This window comes from Canis lupus, chromosome 30, assembly GCF_048164855.1.
Source record: "Canis lupus baileyi chromosome 30, mCanLup2.hap1, whole genome shotgun sequence".
Lineage (NCBI taxonomy): Eukaryota > Metazoa > Chordata > Mammalia > Carnivora > Canidae > Canis > Canis lupus.
This window is the reverse complement of record NC_132867.1, coordinates 36,691,728-36,714,845: the sequence shown is the minus strand read 5'-3', so window position 1 is coordinate 36,714,845 and position 23,118 is coordinate 36,691,728. Positions and strand designations below refer to the sequence as shown.

At 45.5% G+C, this 23,118-nt stretch overlaps 1 protein-coding gene across 10 annotated transcripts in view; it reads left to right on the top strand.

Moving 5' to 3' along the window:
• The window catches only part of ERG (ETS transcription factor ERG), a 186,024-nt gene that overhangs the window by 112,000 nt on the left and 50,906 nt on the right, over nucleotides 1-23,118 (top strand). For 8 of the 10 annotated variants that reach the window (XM_072806979.1, XM_072806983.1, XM_072806981.1 and 5 more), the window contains one exon: nucleotides 15,693-15,910. The exons of the other annotated variants lie outside the window; for them this stretch is intronic. In XM_072806979.1, the coding sequence (XP_072663080.1) occupies nucleotides 15,693-15,910 (218 nt within the window). The remainder of the gene's footprint in view (nucleotides 1-15,692; nucleotides 15,911-23,118) is intronic. 10 annotated transcript variants of the gene reach the window in all.

The following is a 23,118-nucleotide window of genomic DNA, read 5'->3' as shown; positions in this document are numbered from 1 at the left end:
AGCATTTAGCTACTAAAAATATTTTCTTTATAAAGGACATTAATGGCCATAAGACTGTGGGTTACTTCAGAGAAGATGGACCATGTCCCAGCTGGTTTAAACCCCTGCAGCAATGGTCCTCAAACTTGTGGCTTCAGGACTCCTTTGCACCATTAAAAATGATTGAAGTTTCTAAGAAGCCATTGTTTATTTAGATAATATCTATTGACATTGACTGAATTAGAAACCAAAACTGAGATGTTTTTGAAGCATTATTTATGAATTCATTAAAAAACAACAGTAATAAACTCATTGTGTTAGTGTAAAGAACACAGTGCAGTGAGAAATAACTATAATTACCAAAAAATATATTTAGTGAGCAGAGTGGCATTGTTCTATATTTTTGCAAATCTCTAAAATGTCCAGCTTAATAGGAGACAGCTGGATTCTCATATCTGCTTCTGTGTCCAATCACCTCTGCTATCATATGTCCTGTAGCCTCTGGAAAACTTCACTGCACTCCTGTGAGAGGTTCAGTATGGAAAAGGCAGATAATATATTAGTACATCACGAAAACACTGTAGAGCCCTGAGACTGCCTGGAAGGACCTTGGGAGCCCAGGAGGTTCCTGGAACACACTTCAACAACTACTTAGTCTGGGACCTCACACTCTGCTAGGCAGCAGGGGATAGCAATGAATGAAGTCGACCCATTCTCTGCTCTCCAGGAACCTACAGCCTGCTACAGGCTAAACTGTGCCACCCATATTCATATGTTAGTGTCCCAATCCCCAGAACCTCGGAACATGACCTTATTCAGAGAACCAGCCTTCCAGTAGTTATCAAGTGAGAATGAAGTCATCAGGGTGGCCCTAATCCAGGATGCTGGCATCTGTGTACAGAGGGGAAACTTGTCAGAGACACAGTCATGCCTACACTCTGTGAAGCCATGGGGAGAAGACAGCCGTCTACAAGCAAGGGGAGAGCCCTGGGGCAGATCCCTTCCTCATAGCTTGAGAAGGAACTAGCCCTGCTGGCACTTTGATTTTGGACTTCTGTCTCCAGAGCTGTAAGAGAACACATTTCTGTTGTTTAAAAATATCTTTTAATTTAGGATGCTTTTTTTTTTTTTTTGAAGCTTTAGGAAACTAATACACAGACTATGTACTGAATTTTGACATTGGATTCAAATTCCTTAGCAAGGAATTTAGCACCCTTTTTCAGTGAGGAGGCACGTTCCACTGATAAAGCTTTGAGAATTTAGGGTTCTTGATAGGCAAGCATAGTAGAAATAGTTCTTCAGAAGGCCTCTGCCCTAAAACAAGTTTATCCTTTTGTCTAAAGAGGAAATAGCTGTTCATCTGAATCCCTTCTCCAGCTCTGAAGCTGTCACTGGGGTGTGAGGTGAGCAGAACGGAAGTGATACCTGCTGTCTGCTGCTCACCATCTAGAGCTGTTAATACCTGCTCACCTCACACTTTCTGTCCCTGGGGTTGTCCCTGACTTCAGGGCGGGGGAGCACTTTGGTGCTGTTCCTTTTGACTGCCAGTGGTTGGTTTCCCTGAGGGCTGCCCTTTATAGGAGGTGTCCAGGATGGCGGGAAGCCTCAACGAGGTATTTCCTATATGTGCAAAATAGCACAAAAAACGGTCATGGCCATGGACAGGCTCTCTGAATGAAAATACGCATCCTGAATTCCTGAAGTTTCTGTATATGATGATGTATGGAAGTAAGCTCCATTGTATAGGCGGCAAAGGACGGCTATCATGTCTCATTAGGTGTGACTCCTGGTGTATACTCTGGCATGCATAATACATGCATTCTGATCACGCTGAGTTTTGAAAATCATAATACTTAAAAGATAGAAAGATCTTTCTTTGCAGAATGCTTACAAGGTAAAAAATATTAGTACATCTCAGGAAAGAAGACATTTCCCTGGTTCCCCTTCACTCCCAGGAGACCAGGTTCTGGCCACGGCTCTGCTCATCCTCAGCCTCATCAGAATCCCCTTCTCAGCCAATAGTCACACTCTCCCTCTCTGCGATGGCACTTCCTTCCTGGCTGCTCCTGATCTCAGAGTCCCACCTCCAACCCCAGTGCCCTCCTCTGGCCTTGGCATTGTGGCTTCAGTGACCCTGGAGGCTCACTCCCCAGGAGTGCATTGGGATGGCTCCCTCATTTCCTTAAGTTTATTCAGGCCTCACCTCCCCCCACGAGAACCTCGCTGACCATTCTATATTAACAACAGCTGTCTGTCCCTCTCTCCCTGGCCCTCCTCACTCGGCTCTGCCTTTTCTTTCTTTTCAGAACCCTTGCAACTTTTTAACCCAGTTCCCAGAACTACTTGTGTATGCCATTCATCTTAGTAATCTTGTCCATCGGGATTTGGGCTCCCTAGCTCTGGGGCAAGGCCTGGATTCTGTGTATAGAACAGGGTCTCAGGTAATGTTGATGCTGCCTGTGCCAGCATCGGACCCCGAAAAGCAAGGCTCTAATTCACTCTACAAATATGTACTTAATTATTTTGAATTTTAGAGTTTGTTTGTCTGTTGCCTGCACTTGAATGGGTAACGAAGGGGAAGCTGGAAGGTATGGCTTTGTTGGTGCTATAGAGAGAGAGTTCATTGCCTGGCATGACAATGTCTGCCCAGATTGTGAGGTTCGAGGAGCCAGCGGGAGATGAGTTTAGAGGAGTTAGAGTTATCAAATACTTAAGTAGGTTTATGTATACAATGGAATATTCCTCAGCCATTAGAAATGACAACCACCATTTGCTTCGAGGTGGATGGAACTGGAGGGTATTATGCTGAGTGAAGTAAGTCAATTGGAGAAGAACAAACATTATATGGTCTCATTCGTTTGTGGAATATAAAAAATAGTGAAAGGGAGTAAAGGGGAAAGGAGAAAAAATGAGTGGGAAATAATCAGAAAGGGAGACAGAACATGAGAGACTCCTAACTCTGGGAAACGAACAAGGGGTGGTGGAAAGGGAGGTGGGCAGGGGATGGGGGTGACTGGGTGGCGGGCACTGAGGTGGGCACTTGAGGGGATGAGCACTGGGTGTTATTCTATATGTTGGCAAATTGAACACCATTAAAAAATAAATTTATATAAAAAAATACTTAAGTAGGTATGCTGCTTTTCATCACCCCACCTGCCAAGATGCATATGGACACACGTCTACTCTTTTGCTTGGAAGCAAAAATGGAGGTTAGTGACATTAACATGAGTGAAAATCCAATGGATGCTAGTGAGACCTGCGTGCAAGGATGAGTTCTGTAGAAGCGCCTTGTGACTGTGGGAGTTCAGCATCAGCATCAGCTGCATTAGTAACAGTCTGGCCTCAGATGTTGGAGCCCATGGGAGCCCGTTTGGTCCCCTCTTGATTAGGACTTGAGAGGGGCACCAGTCTGCTCGCTTTTAGATCTGTCGCTCACCGGCGTAAGATTTGACAAGGGCAGAAGTGGCTTTTGTCACTTCCAGCAACATGGCTCTGCATATGTCTTTTTTTTTTTTTTTGCATATGTCATTTTAATTTTTAAATTAATTTAGAGTACACCTGTGCTTACAGTAGTGATCAGTGGAAGTCCACCAGGATAGAAGACAGGGAACCATCTTTTATTCCAGGTAAGCCCTTTTTAAGTAGAGAGAGCCATGTGTGATATACACATACATAGGCTCGTTGTGCAAAATAGGTGGATGAGTAACACAGAAAACCCCACCCCTTTGACAGGAGCTAGCTCTGCAGGGGCCACAGGGCTCTGCAGGGGCCACCCCTCACCCATCCAGCAGATGTCTTTGCGCAGCATGGGCCTGTACAAAATGCACAGAGCCCCGAGCCCTGGAAAAGATGGGAACACACTGGACATCAGTGGTTCTGCTTTCTCCATGAGTGTTCAGTGCAATTAGTATAAAGAGGTCCCAAAAAAGGAGGCAGTCCAAAACCCAAGGTTTAGACCCTTTTGTAGGCCTCATTAAAATTTTTAGGCCACCTGCTGTTCTGCAGGTTATAGTGGTTTTGGTATGAATGGACCTACAGAGTTTTAAAGAGTGATTTTGGCTTCCAGCGTAGACCAATTTACAGAGGGGCTCGAGCTAGACTCTAAGAGAGTCCTGTTGGTTATGACATATGTATGTGTAGTTTGAAATTGTTGGACGAGTTTACAATGAATAATTCAAATGTATTAGGTTTTGAGATCAACACTCCCAGAGTCATAAAAATGAGTCTCGCTGGCAACTAGCTTGCTGGTGCATGCAAAGTGTTCCAGTGACAGGGTACTCCCTGGTGCTGCACACTACATCATGGGAGAAGAATGAGCTCAGCCCAGAGCGTGAACAAAGGTTATGATACCCTGGCTGCTTGGTCTCCTTCCTGTGCAGCAACCAGGGCAGATTTATGTACTGGAAAATCTTCTGCAAAGCACAGGCTTAGCCTCCCAGCCCCGGGGACGGCAGCATCATCACTCACAGGGCTGAAGCAGGAGTTTGGCAGGGAGGGAACCCTCACAGTGGGTGAGCATTTGGCTCTTTCCACAGTGGGAGTCAGTGTCTGGGAAAGAAAGAGTGTCCATGTTTGGTTCTGCTTTATACGGTATGCAGTCTGTGCCAAAAATTATTTGGGGTTGGGGATGGGAAAGAAAGCAGGGAGGTCTTTGGACCTTGTGAGGGATAGGGGCTTCCAACATGTGCTCCCTTCCTTGCCTGATCATCCTGGCTTCCGAAGACTTTGGTTAGTAGAACCATACTTTATTATGACTGGTGTTCTTTATGTGTCAAACAACCCGAGTCCCCATGCAGGAGATTAGGTCCTAACCACACTTGAAGACATGAAGTGAGCTCTCAGGGTCCTGCCTACCTTCTCACGGTGAGCAAGAAAGAAGATATCCATAGGACATGGGAAATTAAAATCTGAGACAGCATGGACAGAGCCTACAGTTAACCTTTAACTTGAACGTGTAAAGACTTCTTGGCAACCACGGCACAGGGGATAGACTTCCTCCTCCCCCCCAAACCCTGCGCACTGCCACGTCTGCACATCTGCTCCGAGATATAGAAGGTGGAGCTTGCAGCCCGGCCATGGCAGGAAGAGTATGTCACTAGTTAAATAAAATAGATTTTGTTTTGGTTCAAGAAGGGACCTTAGGACACATCAGAAGAGCAGACTTTCATTTCAAAGATAAGGAGTCAACAGCCCCAGGCCTGAGCTGTACTGAGTGAGCAGCTGCATCTGGAACCAGTGACCCTGAGCCTTGATGCTGCTTTCACACCCCCATGGGCCCCTCCTGACACCTGCATGTCGAAATTGTGGGGGAACTGCATCAAGTTTGTTTTTCAAGTAAGGCTGCTATACTGCTCCCTTTTCTAGGGAAGCTTGGCTTGGAGGTTTGAAGGCATGAGAGAGAAGCCTGATGCAAATGAACTGAGCCAGCAGCACTGAGGGTGGAGGCCGGGACATCTGCTGCTCCTATCCCGTACTGTACTTGCCAGGGTTTTCCATTGTGCCAGAACTTTCTCATGAATAAAATTCTTGGAATTTTATCGAAAACAATGAATCCATGTGTGAGAGATTCATGGATGAGACAAATTCCAGATGTGCAGTGCACTGTATTTTTAGCATACGCCTGTGTGTTTTGAAAAGGCCAAGTGTAGTGCTGCCTGTGTTTCATGGAGATCCTTCTGAAGATGAGAGGGTTGATACGCATCCCACCCTTGGTGTTCAGAAATGGACTTTTCCATTCTTTTCCAACAGAGGAAAAATGCAAAAGCCCATGTTACCCTGTGAGCCCAGGATGCTATTCTGAGGATCCTCTGTGCCTCTTAAAACCTGAATCACCTTACTCCTGGTGAGTAAGCTTCAAAAATCAGAAGGATGGCATAGTCCCTGTGAGTGGCTTAGCCAAGCTGCTATAGAAACATGTCCTTGTATAAGTTTATTAAAAACGCATGACGTTTTAGGGAAAGTTAAAATAAAAAGCATCAGGGATCCCACATGCTGGAAAAGGAGATATTTTTAGGAGTTAGAGGAACATCAACTGTATGCCATGGGCTATTCTAGGGAAAGATATAGAGCTTATGTTACAAGAACATGGTATCTTCATCCATCCATCCATCCTATCCATCTATTCATCCATTTACTCGTTACATAGAGAATGCCAAGCATGCCAAGGAACATACCAGTAGTTGAAGCTACAGTTTTGACCAGAGGATCTAGATCCCCTCTCATACAAAACTTATAGATAATTGATATCAAAGAAACTAAGGTAGAATTACAACCAAAAACCCTACAAGAACTGATCAGGAACCAGAAAGATTAAATCACGTGGGGCCAAAGTGACAAATGCCCTCTTAACAATAAAAGAAGAGATGTTAGCCTATTCACTCCCCCATGTTAGATGAAGGTACGTGACTTTTAAATGTAGTACTTACAAAGATAAGTGACTAATTGCACATTAGAGATGTCATACTTTTCGTGCATCTGGCTTGCTAGAACAATATGACTAGAAATGGATCATCTAAACCACTGCTTGAACCATGTGGAGAATTCAAGTCAGGCACATCAGCTTTCTGTAACGTAATAACAATTGAAATACAACATTAAGGTTTATAAAACCTTTTACACATGCTGGCTCATTTGGTCCATTTAACATGGTTGGGAGCTGGGCAGCTGTTATCAATGCCATTTTTTATTGGTTGAAGAAATCGAGACTCCAGCAGGGGTAAAATGGCTCTACTTGCACTTGACTGTGCAAGTATGCAATAGTCCCAGTCCACGCAGGAGGCTGTGGTAGAATGGACTCTGATTCAGCAGAGTTGGAGACCAGACTCTACATCTCCAACAAGCTCCCAGCAAGCTCCTTTTGGGACACGGAGCAGAAAGAGGTCCCCGAAGTTCCTGAGGTGGCAAGGAGAGCAAGGACAGAATCTGGCTTCAAACTTGGTTCTTCTGAACCCAGATCCAGTGCCACTACGCTCTACCATGTTGTTTCCTGCATTGTGATATGACTCCATGTGTATCCTAAATTTTACTATAAGAAGTGAAAAGAAAATCTTTTCATCTCAAATGAATCACTTAAAAATAAAACTTCATAAAAATAAGATGAAGACTTTTGACAATCTGTGAGTGTTCTGTGATGGCGGTGATGAGGAAAACAAAACCAACCAACCATGGAATGCCAGCCACACAAAGCCAAGGGCATAGGAGGGTCTATGGGGGCAGTGGTTCCATTCTTTGTGCTCACTTCTACCTAAAACCTATAAACATGATGCTTCCACACGTGTTTTCACACTTTTCGTTCACCTCTAAAGAAGGAAAGAAGCCTGTGGGGCGGGGGGGAAATGCATTTCTTTGTAGAAGAACAAAGAAGCTGTTGACATCACTTACATATTGTTCCTTTAGGGTTTTTTTTTTTTAACCTTTTTTTTTTTTTAAGATTTTATATATTTGTTCATGAGAGACACAGAGAGAGACAGAGACAGAGACAGAGACATAGGAAGATGGAGGAGAAGAAGCAGGCTTCATGCAGAGAGCCCGAAGCTGGGACTCTGGGATCATGCCCTGAGCCAAAGGCAGATGCTCAACCACTGAGCCACCCAGGCGTCCCTTTTTTAACCTTTTTTATTGAGTCTTGATTGACATACAAAAAGCCATACGTATTTAATGTATACAATTTAATGAGTCTGGGATGAGTATCCACCCGTGAAACCACCACCGCAATCTATGCCATAAACACATCCATCACCTCAACAAGTTTCCTTCCTCCCTCTTTATTTATTTTTGTGTGTGTGATAAGAACACTTAACATAAAATGCACCCTCATAGCAAATGTTTAGGTTGACAACACAGTGTGGTTAACTCCAGCCCCAAGCTGTGTGGTGGGTCTCTGGGACGCACTCATCTTGCACATCTGAAACTGTACCCTTTGATTGCTGGGAGAAATAGTCTCCTTATGCTCTCCTTTCAAATATTTGAAAGGGCATCCTGCGCATCACTGAGCAAGTAAACAGAAGTTATTTTAACATTATGTTAGCTGGCTCTCTAATTGCTCAGGGTTCACTGAAATCTCATTTTCATCGTGTGAGATAGACCTATTCTTTCTTGGAAATTTTTCTGCAGAGCTCTAGGCTTTCACAATATTTCTAGGATTTCTACTCCCTGATGAATGCTTCTTCCTTGCTTTGGAATTCTCATTTTCCAGGAAGCCTTATTTCATTTGTATATTTCTAACTCCACAAAGTCCCCAGTTTATGCCCACAAAGATTTAAGGCAAGACCCTGCTGCAATCATGTGCTCCATGAGAGTGACTACAGACATATTGCTGGTGACAGCCTCTGGATTCGTGGTCACTGGCTGCAAAATCCAATGATCTTATAAGTGTCGATCCTTTGTTGTGATGTGATAGATGTTTCTGGACCCTACTTATTGCATTATGATGTGGCTATAATATGATTTCATGACTTCAATGGTTAATATTAACATCAGCAAACATGTGGTGTTGGGAAGTTCTTTTGATGCTAGTAACACATGCACAAAGGATCCTGCCCTGAAAGTGCTTATAATTTAATAAATGCAGGAGTTGAGGAAGAAGTATCTGAACAAAGAGAATTCTGGAAGCCACCTCAGCCTGCCCTATAGCCAAGGAGAAACCCAGAGAGTTCAGACCAGGGAAGTGCGACAGGAGGTCACCAGGGGACCCATCTCCGGCTCAGTGTTTTCCAAAGGGATATACAGAGAGGGGGGAAAACTCCTAGGATGAAAAAGGAAGAAACGAGGAAAGATGGAAGGGGGAGAATTCAGGTCTTCTGCATCATCTAGGCAATATCTGTCCCAGTGAGTGTGCTGAGAGATGGGGAATATGTGAAGGTCTTCTCACATGCTCTGTGAATAAAGATGATGACAGATAGATGGACAGATGGATTGTAGACAGTGAGATGGGTGTACATCTGTGTGTCTCAGTGGGTATCTGCACATCTGGATGTATCTCCTTATCTCTGCACCAGCCCTGTGTCTCATTCTCGTAGCACAGAGCTGGTGTTGTGCATTGTCAACTTTTCCGATACTGCAACAATGCCATATTGGAGAATAAATACATTCTTTACATGGACTTCATTTGCCTACGTGCGTTTTTCCTTTGAGGTTAATCCAAGATTTTTTATATTTTTTGAAGGACTAAAATAGCAACGTGTTAAATGAGAAAAACGTGACACAAAGCTAGATGCTGCATTTAATCTATGATTTTAATGATTCCCCACACTGAAGAGTTAAAAAGAAAAGAATGCCAAGAAAGGGCAGCAGTGATTCACACCCAGCTTGATGAGTCCTGTGTCACTTAATGTTTGGCTTTTTTCGTGTCATGATGAAAAGACACACTGGTCAGATGAAGTTTCTTATTACATGAGATGTTGGCTGTATCTGAATGCAAAACCATACACATTTAGAATAAAAACTCCTGAGGGCAGCCCCAGTGGCACAGCGGTTTAGCACTGCCTGCAGCCCAGGGTGTGATCCTGGAGACCCCAGATCGAATCCCACGTCAGGCTTCCTGCATGGAGCCTGCTTCTCCCTCTGCCTGTGTCTCTGCCCCTCTCTTGCTCTCTCTCCCCGTGTCTTAAATGAATGAATGAAATTTATTTATTTATTTATTTATTTATTTATTTATTTATTTATTTATTTATTTATTTATTTATTTAAAAAACTCCCGAGCAGTTGGTATGTGGTTGTTGGATGAATGGTGGGAAGTGAGGGTCTCCCCTAGGTGCTTTGTCTGTTTTGTTTGTGTTGCCTTTTTCTCTCCCAAATGAGAGTAGGAGGTGACTTTCTAGAAGCATCAATTGTGTGGCATCTGCGTCAAAGAGATGTTCTGAACAATTTTGCTTGAGACAACCTAATAAATAGTTTTCCCATATCATTAGGTCTGCAGACATCCATTAAGGCCACCAAGTGGCACTGGCTCTAGCATACTTATAATGGTGTTCCTACCTGTCCGATTTTTCCTGTGTATTATTCACTAAGAGAAGTCTGGCATCCATCCACCATGAACGCATCCCAGTACATGACAATCAGTTTGAATCTAAATTATCTGATTAACCAGAGAAAAGAACAGCTTTGTGGATTACATAAATACTGGAGCCTATTGCTGAGTAGCTTTTAGGTTCATGGGAGAGTCTGTTGTACTTAGAGGGTTCATTTCCATCTTCTGATGATACTTCAATTCCATCCTAAATCCTGGGATTCTGCTTCCACCTGGTCCACACTGTTAATAACACACTTCTTCTCCATTCCGCTTTCTCATCCAGGAATGACAACTGACTGTATGGGACTGTTGTCAGAACTGAATAACCACATTTCATAGATTTAAGATCCCCACTGGTTATAAAACGAACAATTATTTTCTCTGCCACCAAAGTGGAAGACATGCTGCCCATAAACCATGGCATACCATTGACTGTAGGATCATCTGGATTTCAGAGCTGGGAAAATGTGAAAAATGGTGTATCTTAAAGTCAGTGACATAGGTTTTAAAAAGATATGCATGCAGAGCGCTTTTTTAACTGGGCAACCTGGGTGTTCTGTGATGGATCGGCTGTTTGTGAGAAAGTGGCCACAAGATATCTTACTCATGGCAGGGTGTGGAGTTGTGTGATGCACCAAATTCTGCTTGGCTGTGTGCGGGAGGAAATTTAAGGTGGAGTTTTGTATTGGGTTGTAATGTGCTAAGAGGCACAGTGGAAGAGGCAGGCTCCTGATTTCAGATGACACTAGCTTTCTGGAGTAGACACTGTGTTGTGACGACCAGGACATCTTTAAGGATGTTTTCTAAAGCATGACCATAATCTTACTCAGCATACTTGTTCCATTTAGTTTTTCCACTTGTGTTTCCTCACCACAAGGAAACACAGGGCTTGAGAATCCAGGTCTGTGGATGTTGAGTTCTGGTTATGTTCTGAATTTTTGAAAACCATGGAAGGACCGTGTCTCTCTGTGGGCTTCACTTGCTCCAGCTGTGAAAGAGAGCTGATCATTCTGAGACTGGCTTCCACGTCAAGCCCGGATTTCATGGAAATCTAAGTATGTTGGGTTCTCTGGATTTAACAGTATAGTACTTTTAACCCGGGGGGATGACAAATTAGAAGCAAATAGGGGGATCCCTGGGTGGCGCAGCGGTTTGGCGCCTGCCTTTGGCCCGGGGCGCGATCCTGGGGACCCGGGATCGAATCCCACGTCGGGCTCCCGGTGCATGGGGCCTGCTTCTCCCTCTGCCTATGTCTCTGCCTCTCTCTCTCTCTGTGACTATCATAAATAAATAAAAATTAAAAAAAAAAGCAAATAGGATCCCTTATTTTCTAATTCTTTTACTTGAAATATAGGAGCCCCTCAAAAATATTCATCTGTTACAGAAGGGATTCATCTGTTTCAGGATCCCTGAAGTCTTTTGCCGAAAATGTCAGTGCACTTACAAAGTGCAGTCGACTTTTTATTGCTGTCTTTGTAATCTAAGCATTTGGATCCTTTGCTGTACCCACATCTAGTTACTTGAAAATAAATCAAATTTTAGTCTTACACTATGAAATATCATCTAGTTGAGAACTTCCCAGTTTCTGAAACTATCAGTTGACTGTTGTCCCCTGACCAAGATTGGAAGGAATGGTCCTTGTATGTTATTGGTATATTCAGTATTCATATGAAATAATAAACACTCGAGTGCTAACACAGCAGCACCTTTAGTTTGGGGGCATTTAGCTTAGAATTTATGTGTGTCTTGTAAGTTCAAAAAAAAAAATGACATTGGTAGCCTGCCACTTGCCACATTGGACTATCCCAACTTTCCTGGAGCTACAGAGAAAACACCCCCACACACTAGCACACACCAATCTAAAGTTCAGGTCTTTTTATAGTAACATAGAGGCAAACATATTAAATTATTATGCCATGTTTCTGCCAGGTTTTGACTTTTTTTTTTTTTTTTTGAGTTCTCTGCTATAAAGCAACCAAAGCAGTCTCCCAAGTCCTGCGGCTGGCTGAAGGTTCTGAGAGCATAACCTATACATGTTAACTAAGGCATCTGCCGACACCCTTGGCAGGTAGGCAGGTAGGTAGGTGAGGTGGCCACGGATGAGGAGGGAAGCCAGGTGGCAGGCAGGGAAGCAACGACAGCATCAGTCAAGGCCAGAAGTCCCTTGCCGAGCTGGAGTTGAGGGATTCATGTGTTCCTGGTTACTAGCCTGTGCTCAGAGCTCCGTTCTGGTTTTAATCCTACTGGGCGAGATCCTCTCCCGCTTTGAAGTCTCAGAGCTGCCAGGGCGGGAGAATCCTGTGCAATAGCCTTTGTCATTCATATCGAACCAAAGGGATGATGAAGCCTGCGTGTAATAACATGACTGAGTCTAATGGATGAACAAACAGATGCTGCTGGCCCATGGCGTCTGTTGCCTGTTTTCCTCTGAAGAGCAGCAGTTAATTCTAGTGATTGTGCTGTTGAAGTAGGTCTTGGAAAAATCACCCTTTGGGCTTTTTTTTACTCCCCCCTCATTCAGATGTGCTACATGGGTACGGGTGTGTGTGAGAGAGGGAGAGAGAGAATGGGAGGTTGATTTTGTGTGTTTCCTTTTGCTGACCTGTACTTACTTCTAGGTGTTCGGTACTCTCGGGTTAGTTAGAATCACTTTGGGCCATGCTTTCTAATTGCTCTGTCGTTCCAGAATGTGGATTGTATTTCACTCTTTCTGAGGTGTTTATTCTGAAGCACCCTCACTTTGGGGCTCTTTCTCCTCTAGTGAACAAAAGCAACCTCTGATATTCTGAGTCGCATCACCTTTCTCATCTTTTATGCAATGTTAACTTTGAGGAGAATTCTAAGATATGAAGAAAAGATGTGTGTCTTCCTTATCTTTAGCTTTGTAAGTACCCCCCCCAAAAAAATCGATCTCAATTAACTTTGATTTCTTTCTTTAGAAAGCCATATGCTGAAATAATGCTTTGCCAGATGTGAGAACGGGGTTCCTCCCCCACCAAACACACACTGGAGCCTTGTCTTAGTTCTGCTCTTTCGGTCCACTTCTTAAACCTTATACTACATTTATTCAGTCATTGGCAGGCTTTGCAAGGATACCCTGCTTTATCTTGGGGGTATACTAATATTTTGACCTTGTAGGCTCACCTCTGCTATGAAAACTTTTTTCTTTTTCACTTGTAATTTAAAACTGAGCCTGTCCCTTAAACCTCACCTGTTTCTGCCAAGTTCTGTTAGAAATTGCACCTTTATTCATATTTCTCTTCCCGGGTGAGCTGATGCTAGTAACATGCGGTAATGCATTATCCCCCTTGGAGCCGGAGCTGGAATCGGGCTGGAGTCTGCAGGATCAGGCGGGAGTGGAGGGCGCCAGTCAGCCTTGTGTCCTGTTGTGAGTGTGTGAAAACTTTCTGTCCAGGGCTGCTCCGGGGTGGGAGACTCTGTTCCGCAAACATTATATAAGCAGCTGTGATTTATGTCTTTATTGAATAGCACTGCTACACTAGGTCCATGTAGTGATGCCAGTCTTACTCTTAAATCCACATCTGGGAGTGTAGGTGGCTCAGGTTCCTTCACTCCCCTTGCAGAGGAGAGAACCCTGAGGTCCCCCATGCCTGTTACCGCACACTGCGCTTTGGTGCTGCTGCCTTGTGTTGTTGCTGTGTGTTGTCGATGTGTTTGATTTTGGCATGTATTCAGAGATGCCTTACCTTTTTTTTTTTTTCGTTCTCATGTCTGATTCTGGCTGTCTAGCAGCTACAACGTGTTCTTTTCTTTTTTCAACGTGTTCTTTTTTGTATGTTTTGTGTTACTGTGTCAACCACCAGCTTACTCTTCCCTCAAGTGTCCCAAGCTGTGATTTTTTAAAAAAGATTTTATTTATTTATTCATGAGAGAGACAGACAGAGAGGCACGCAGAGACATGGGCAGAGGGAGAAGCAGGCTCCATGCAGGGAGCCTGATGTGGGACTTGATCCCGGGTCTCTAGTATCACACCCTGAGCTGAAGGCAGATGCTCAACTGCTGAGCCACCCAGGTGTCCCCCCAAGCTGTGATTTGAGGGATCTTTAAGAAGTTGGGTTTAATAAGTTGGGGGTGGTGGGGTGTTAGGTATCTACAGGCACTTGGCCACTGCTCTGGGGGCAGAGTGCTGCTGGGTCCTTGTGCTTCTTTCCTGCTCACTGATTCCTAGCGCAGTGTGCCTGGCCACATCGTTCCGGTACCTGTGAAGTTAGTCCTTGGGTGGGTGGCGGAGAGAGTAGCAGAGTATGCACTGGGTTTGGAGGGGGGCTTTGTGAAATTGCATGTGTTCCCTAAAGATCCCGATGCTTCTGGGTAAGGAGAGTGGTCTGAATCTTAGAAAGGCTGCTGCTTAAGGCTCTGTGACTAACAGGGAGGGTCCCTACTTACTTAAATATCAAATTGAAGAAGAAGAAGGGAGTGCTAATGTAAACAGTATCCCAAACCAAGAGATGTAAGAAAGGCATCGTCATAGGTTGAGGGAGTGGACAGTAACACACCTGCCCGATGTGTCCCCAGTTCCACAGCTTACTTCAAGGTGAGTTCTAGACCTTTCTGGATCTCACATTTTCTCATTTGGGGATGAGAAGTTTGGACTAAAGTTCTCCACGGTCTGCCTCCACCCCGGCATCAAAATTTCCATTAAAAAAAAATGTGACCTTGGCAGCATTTGCTTCTCACCAGTTAGTAGCAATACTGAGGATGCCAAAGGATTAAAATTAAAATGAGTTATTGCACAATTTTTTTCTCTGATAGAAATCAATATTAGATTGTGTCATAGTTCTTCTGCTATATGATATATCATTAGTAGTTGAAATGTCCGAATCTAACTTGCCTTTGCTGATTTGGCCATAGAATATAGAAGTGTAGCCATAGGCTAACCACTTGTGTGACCTCAAACCCCAGGAGAATTAATGATCCAACAATGACATACTTCTGTTTCTTTTCACCAAATCCTACAAAAGACCGAAGATACTAACAGAAAATAAAGGAGAAAAAGAGCTAGTCAGAGATCCAGATATTTTAAACACCCTGGTATTTGGAGGCATCTGGATAATTCACAGCTTTTTTTTTTTTTTTTCTGGTTCATTTATCATCCAGATGTTCGCCATCATGGAAGCACTGCTTGAAACTCTATTTCAGCTAATAACTTAGAAGTGGAAAAATTTGTATCTTTGTACGTTTGTCCTTCGGGGCTCCACTTCCCTTTAGCCTTCTTCTAAGTGACTCTTCTTTAAAATCTCCTGGGAATGTAGCAATTTCGCCAGATGTTTAGGTGTTACCCATCACATTTCTTTTTTTAATCTCCACGACCATTCTGTACCCTGTCTGCTTGAATTATAGATTGCATTTGTCAAATAATGACACATGCAATTGGATGTCTTCTAAGACCTTTGAAATTCAACTTCCTTGAGTTGAGATTAAAGTGGGTATTATCTGCACTGCTGCAGTCAAGCCAGGGATGCTCAGAGACCCACAGGAAAGTTTTTCTGGGCCGGTCAGTTCCAACTGTTATAGTCTAAGGGAAAGAAAACAAGCTACTTTTTTCTCCTCAGACATAGGAATGGATTCTATGAAAACTCCCTAAAATGTAGCCCCCCGTAAGAAACGACTCTAAAGTCAGTGGCTCTTTGAAGCATGACTGTCCTTCGGCGTGTCCTGAATGTGTGTTTCTTTGGGCATTCAGGAAGCGTTATCGGTTGTGAGCGAGGACCAGTCATTGTTTGAGTGTGCCTACGGGACACCACACCTGGCTAAGACGGACATGACCGCGTCCTCCTCTGGCGACTATGGACAGACCTCCAAGATGAGCCCACGCGTCCCTCAGCAGGACTGGCTGTCTCAACCCCCAGCCAGGGTCACCATCAAGATGGAATGTAACCCTAACCAGGTGAACGGCTCAAGGTAAGGAGACCCCTGACTCTTGTTCTCCGGGACTTCTGGTTTTCCTGTCCCCTGAAAAGGTAAATTGGAAGTCAGTCACGCTTCTCCAAAGACTGTTTCAGAACCTAAGGCCACCGAACGGTAACATTGGGCAATGCTGATAAAATGTGTTCTCCAGTGGTTTGCGTGGAGGATAGAGGTTGTAAAACCGGTAGTATATTTACCAAGAACTCCCTTTGAAGATGTAGTGTTCAATTCTATTTCCCAGGCATGAGGGCTCCGTGGGAGGGGGGCCATGCCCACATATGGCAGGATTCATCTCTGAGGTTTTTATTGCCTGGAAAATAGTGCTGTCTTATGTTTTTATGGAGGGAGAGTGTCAGCTAGTGGCCAGGCAGTGCAGCATATGTCCAAGCCATATGACTTGGCTGGCACGTCTACTTCATATGTCCTCCACCCCCCCCACCCTCCTCTGTCCCTTCTCTTACTGCACGCTGTTTCTTCTCATCGTTCTTATATTTAAAGCCCAGCTCTGATGGCATGCATGAGTATCCACTTTCCTGAGTTTGTCACAATAAAGCCTCTGTCGCATAGAATGTATTATCAGATGCAGAACAACAGTCCCTGAGACTCAAAAACATTTAATCCAATGGGGGTTTGAAAAGTAAAGTTGATTTCAAGTATGGTATAATGCTCCATATTTATTCAGAAAGAATATAAAATCTTAAGACAAGAAGGGGATAATTTCTTTTTTTTCCCCCCAAGGATTTATTTATTCATTTGAAAGAGTAAGAGAAAAACAGCACAAGCAGGGGGAGCGGCAGGGGGGAAGGGAGAGAGAGAATCTCAAGTGTACTTGCTGCTGAGTGCAGAGCTCGAGGTGGGCACCATCCCAGGACTCTGAGATCACGACCTGAGCTGAAACCAAAGGTCAGACATTTAACCAACTGAGCCACCCAGGCGTCCCTGGGTAATTTCTTTTAAATGTTGCACAGTCTGACACGGAGTCGTAAGAACAGCCTACATTTGTTAGTGCTCTATCACGTACAAAACCCTTTCATATTTATCAGTCCTCCAAGCAGCCCTGTGAGGAATGCTTGTCCCCATACCATGGAAGAGGGAACTGAGGCTCACACATTTTCTGGCTAACCCAAGATCACAGCTTAAAGCAACTGGATTCAAACCAGGAGTGTTTGACTCCACACCCAGTGAGTGCGTTTTCCACCCTGTTGCAATATATATTATATATTGCAATATATAATATATATTGCTATATATTGCTAAATGCGCTTTTTATAATTGTTTTATAAGTGCTGGAAACCATTGTATCAGCTTGTAGTTGATAAAGGGCCCAAGTCACCGTACCTTAGCAAGAATGCTGAGGGGAGGCTGGCATGCCAGACAGGGAGACTGCAGATGTCAGAGCTTTCCTCGGCTCCAAGAAGTCCGTTCCCTCCATGCATCTAGCTGCTTCTGCAAAATGAGAATGATAACTCTGCTGTTGAATCTTGCTATGATGCTGGTCCTTTAAATGGAGTTAAAGCCAAGGCAGGCCCAGCAAGGCAGTGAGTGGCTCCTTGAGTCCCGATAGGATGGAAAGAGCTCAGTAGGAAATGCCGTCAAAGGGCTCAGGGGAGCGGAGTCCCAGCTAGTTGATGGTTACGTGCCCGTATTTCACAGGTAAACCTATCCATCTGATAGAATGTTCCCAGGGTTCATTAACTGGTCATCGTGCTGTGAGCACTGAGAGTACTTAGCACTTCTTCTTCCAAATCTAGTTTCTACCTGCAGGGAATCCACCAGTGTGTGTGTGTGTGTGTGTGTCTGTGTCTATGTCTGTGTGTTAGAGAAAGACTGTGCATGTGGGAGAGAGTGGGAGAGAATACTTCGGACAGAGGGTGCTGAGGTGATTCCAGGCAGGTCTGCGCAGAGTGAGCCAGGCCCGGGCCCTTATTTCTGGAGCATGGCCTTCGACCAGCTCTAGGAATTGCCAGCCTGGATTTAGCAGCCTCGGGAGGAGACCAAGCAAGGAGTCGAGGATAGTGTCAGAGAAGCGAAACCTTCTCTTGTTCTCATTCTGCTATTCCTGAGTTTAGCAGAACATGTAAATAGAAGAAGCCTGTTGTCTTGCAGAAGAAGTGGCCACTATTTCCTTTGAGGCAGGCTTGTGTTTCCCATCCGTAGCCAGTGTCCATTTGCCACCTGGCTGGGGCCGTGCGCCAGCCTTCTCAACCTGAGGAGGTCCCCACAGGGATTCAGGACAGGAACAATGAGCCTAGCCCAGGGGCTGGGTCCTCAAGAAGGACGGGGCTCCCAGGAAGCTTCTTCCATATTCCTCAGCCCAGCTGACTAAGGGAAGCCCTTTGGGGGTTCCTTTCAGGAGCAAAGGTGGGTCTATTTTCTGTGAAATGCAATTGTTTTTGGAGGAACCTATCAGTTTTCTTGTGAAGGAACAATGGAAACCTTACTACCTTCCTCTCTTAGGCCCTCACAAATTTCTAGGATTGCTCAGAAGGTTCCCATGACAGAAATTTTGAAGGTAGTTCCAGCTTTTGAAGCCAACTGTGATGTGTTTTGGTGGTGGATACTGAGGGAATTCAGTCTCGTGATCCTTGTCTTCCTCTTGGATCCACGGTGGTATGTTTGGCAGGTGCCGTCCGTGAAGAGAGCACAGCTGACTGTATCTACCTTTGATCAAGGTCCATATGCTTCTTTGATGAAAAATGGCAGATCTGGTGTGAAATGGGGAGGGAGGGGCTTCAGTCACCTCCTAGGCTTTGTGGAGTTGAACTCTGACGCAGGTATCAGCTGGTCACCAAGTGACATCGTTACCCACTCCAATACAGCTGACATGTCTACTATAGAGACAAATCCAGTGCTCCTGTCCATCCTTGCCAGAGCCCAGTGTATCTGCTGGAGTTGAGTGCGGGGCCGGCTTGGTGTGTCTGTTGAATTGGCTCTTGCGGTTGTGTGGGCTCTCAAGTGTGAGATCTGGAGGACAGGCTAGGCTGGCAGGCTGAAAACTCAGGCAGGAGTTGATGCTGCAGACTTTCTCTTCCTTAGGGAGAGCTGAGTTTTTGCTCTTTAGACCTTCAATGGATTAGATGAGGCCCACCCACATTATGAAGAATAATTGCCTTTATTTAATGTCAGTGGGTTATAGATGTTAACAGTATCTATGCAATATTATCACAGCAACACCTCGATTAGTGTTGGGTTAAGTCACTGGCTGTGGTGCCCTGACCAGATGGACACAGGAAACTGGCCATACCTGGTACTCCCAGACCCTGTGCTGGTCAGTGGTTGGTGAAGCCATTCCTTTTAGACTTCCTAACCAAGGTTCCCTGGGGGTGTCCAGTTCCTTGTCACTAAGGGGCTCAGCCTGGCCGGATGGGAAGTGGTAGGGGGTGGTTCATAATATCTGTAGTTCACTGGGACCTACCAGAGTACTGAGAGGTGGGTGGCCCAGCAGAGTCTGTGCTTCAGAGCATGCCAGGCTGCCAGGGGGGTTCATGGAGAAAGGGAATACTCAGAATCCCTCAGTGTAGCTAAGGCTTACTTCATCTAGAGGCCCAACAAGCAGACAGAAGATGGCTGTGGGTCAGACCTGCAGGGTTTTCTGACTCACTGCATGATACTTATACACACATCAGTCCCAGCTCCGTAACAAGAGGACATGGCCCTGCAGTCACTGGAAACTGGACTTTCATTCTGGAAACCTTGAATGGGCCCCTGGCTATATATCAGCTCTATCTAAGGTGTCAGGGGCAGAGGCAGTGCCATGGAGAACAGGGGTCCTGCCCTGCAGGTTTCATGGCAGAGTCAGTGTGGAGGAGGGCATGGGAACCAAGAAAAGGGGTGTAGCTCCTGAACATTCCCCCCACCCCCTGCCAAGCATCTTTCTGGAGGTAGTGGCCACCTCCCCACCACTCCCCTGACTGGAAGCCCCAGACACGGTATGTCAGGGACTCTGGGACAGAAGCAAGAAAAGAAGTGTATGTCCTGGCCCCCAGCTCAGCAGCTTCTTCTAATTGTCATTGCTATGAGCTTTCATGCAGTGGACTTTGGAGGGGGCCACGTGCCTCTAGAAGTCAAGTTCAAGGGGGAATTGACATAAGTCAAAACCCAGACTTTGGCTGCAACATGTAAGCAGTTCCCTTTGCGGTCCTTCATTGCTCTTTGGTGAATATCCCCCAGGACAAGAGCACTCTGTAGCTGGGGTCTTGCCTGAATCTGACCCAGCTCCCTCTGACAGAACACCATCCTTGGGAATGGTCCTTTCTGACCCTCTCAATCTGTTACCCTTGGAGGAAAAGGCCAAGTGCTTTGGGTAGAGGGAGGGACTTTGTTCCTTAACCAAATGATGGAATTCTACAAAACCTCAGCCCTTCTGGGCTCACAGGGTCCTGAAATGAAATATAAGTGGTGAAATGAAATCTGTTGCCATTATAATAGAGCTCTATAAAAAATAATAAAAGGAAAACAGGAGAGAAAGGAACCACTGCTTTGTGAGCCAACAGGGAAGTAATTGTGGGTTTGGCTTGGCTGCTGCTGTATCAGAGGGCACGGTTCTTGCAGACACTAATCTCACTGCACACTGTGTAGACACAGGACATCATTTCTCAGCCTCAGTAGTCCATGGCCACCCTGCCTTCCCCCTTTCTTCACTCCAGCCTTACACACAAGAAACCCCCAAGTGTTCATACGGTGGGGAAGTGTCTGTGCACAGTCAAACTTGAACCAGCTGTTTGCCCACACAGTACACACAAAGGTTCCTGCCAGTGGGGTTGCATGCTCGCCTGGCCTCCAGCAAGCCCCCTGCTGATGACCTTAATTTACTGTGAGGTTGCTAAGGCTCAAGTCACTATAGACAGGCAAGATGGGCGAGAAAAAGACACACACGCATACACGCACGCATGCACACACACTCACACACATGATTGCCTTAAATGAAAGGCAGTATTGTGTGCAAAGCAGCTGTTTGATGGCATCTGAGTATCTCTGACTCAGAGAGTCAGCCGGATCTCAGAAAGGCTGCATTGGACATCTCCTGCATCCTTCCATACGTGAAAATCCCATGTAGCCCACCTGGAAGTAACAAATCCATGTAGGCCCCCCTGGAAGCTTATTGCAGCTGGAACATAATGAATTTGGGTGCCATGCTGTGAATCCTGCCCCAGCCCAGTCCCCACACCACCTGGAGTCATTAACCTCTTGCTCGAGTCCAGTGAGGGCTCCCTGGTGTGGCAATTCTCACAGTGGAGCCCCAAGATCAGCAGCATCAGCACCAGCCGGGAGCTGTTAGACATGCACATTCTTGGGCCCTCCCCACACCTGCCGAATCTGACAAGACTCTGGGATGGAGCCCAGCTCTGTGCTTTAATGAGCCTTCTGGGGATTCCTGTGCTCACCGATCTGAGAATCAGTGCTCTGTTGCAGGATTCAGGGAGATGAAAAATGAGTGGCCGGCAGAGTCTGGGAGAATGCAACGTGGAGAGGTTGGTCTGCCCCCGGGAGGTCCGTCTGCCTGAGCCGAGGTGCGCCTCCCTCACCTCACACCATAGTAGGGTTTTACCTGCCTGAGCCTGTGTGGCTGGGAGGGGGAGACTGGGTCTTGCCCCTCTGTGTGGTCTGGCAGGAAGATTCACTGGGTGGGTAACTCCGGCCTAGCATGAAATAGCAAGATGCTTTGGACATAATGTTTAATGAGCATGCCACCTGCAGTGTGATGACGACGACAGGAAAGGGGCTATCTGATTGGTCCATCTTGACATCAGACATACCGGGTATGCTGGCAGTTGTTCATTCATGCAACAAGTATTTATTGAGCATCTACCATGTGCAGTCACTGTTCTAGGTACCTGACATAGAGAGGCATAAAACACAAAAAAATATCTGCCCTGCTATATTCACTTTCTCCTCGGGGAAGATGGCCATTGAATCAGATAACCAATTAAAACATATAGCTGGTTAGATTACGGTAAATGTTAAGGAGAAAAATGAGGCAGGACAGAGGGTGGCCTGAGAACATTACCTCTAAGAAAGTGACATTTGAATAAAGCCCCAAAGGTAGTGAGGGAGACTGCCCCCTGGTTAAACAGCAGAATATACCAGGAAAAGGAAGTGCTGAGTGCAAAGGCCCTGAGGTCAGGCTGAAGCTTTAGAGGACAATCGTGACTGACATTTAGTAACCCAAGCCACAAACAGGCAATGAGTTAAAGTGATCGTGGGCCTCACTCTGAGTGAGTTAGGAGACCCAACGGGGTGCTGTAGGCAAAAGTGGGGGTGTGATTTAGCAGGATTTAGCAGGATCTCCTGGCTCCGGTAGTGAAGCCGAGACCTGCTGAGAGGCCTCTGCAGGAATTAGGGTATGGGATGGTGGGGCCTCGGTGAGAGTGGTAGTGGTGGAGGGGTGGGGAGAATGATGGCGTTCTGGATATATTTTGAAGGTAGAATTGATGTGCTTTGCTGCTAGGTTGGACCTACAGAGTAAGAAAGAGGGAAGTGGGGGTGAATAAGGTCTGGGGGTATACTCCAGATGAGGTGTGGACAAGCCACACTGAGAATCCTCCTGTGGTTAGAGCCTGGGCCCCTCCAAGTATTGGGCGAGACCTTGAGGCCACACACTTAGTGCTCATAAACACCAGGCACAATGAGGGAGCCCTTGCCTTCTTGCCTGAGTTCAGTGGATCTTAATTCATTAAACCAACAGTGGTCAACCACAGTGATTGTGCCTCAGGGCACATTTGGCAAAGTCTGCAGACATTTTTGTCACAACTGGGGGACATTCCTCACATTTAGTGGCTGGAAGCCAAAGATCCTGCTCAACATCCCATAATATACAAGAGAGGATCCCCACCCCCACCCCACTCCTTCCATCTCCAAAAGAATGGTCTGGCCCCAAATGTCAATAGTGCCCAAACTGAGAAAACTTGTCCTAAATTAACATTTAATTGGTGTTTACATCATGCACTGTGTTAGCTGCTATGAAGATGAGTAAAAGAAGCTCATGGTCCCTCAAAGGTGAGGAATGTTCTGTGAAATCACGTGACAAGTTCAGAACAGAGGGATGTTCAGGGCTCAACCGTAGCAGGCATGATGGTGTGACCCAGTCCTCCTGGGCATGAAACAGAGCATCCCAGATGAGCAACATTCATCAGTACCTCCACAGCATACTGTGATTTATTAACAGAATTTTAGTACACAGTATCTCCTCCAATTTCTTCATT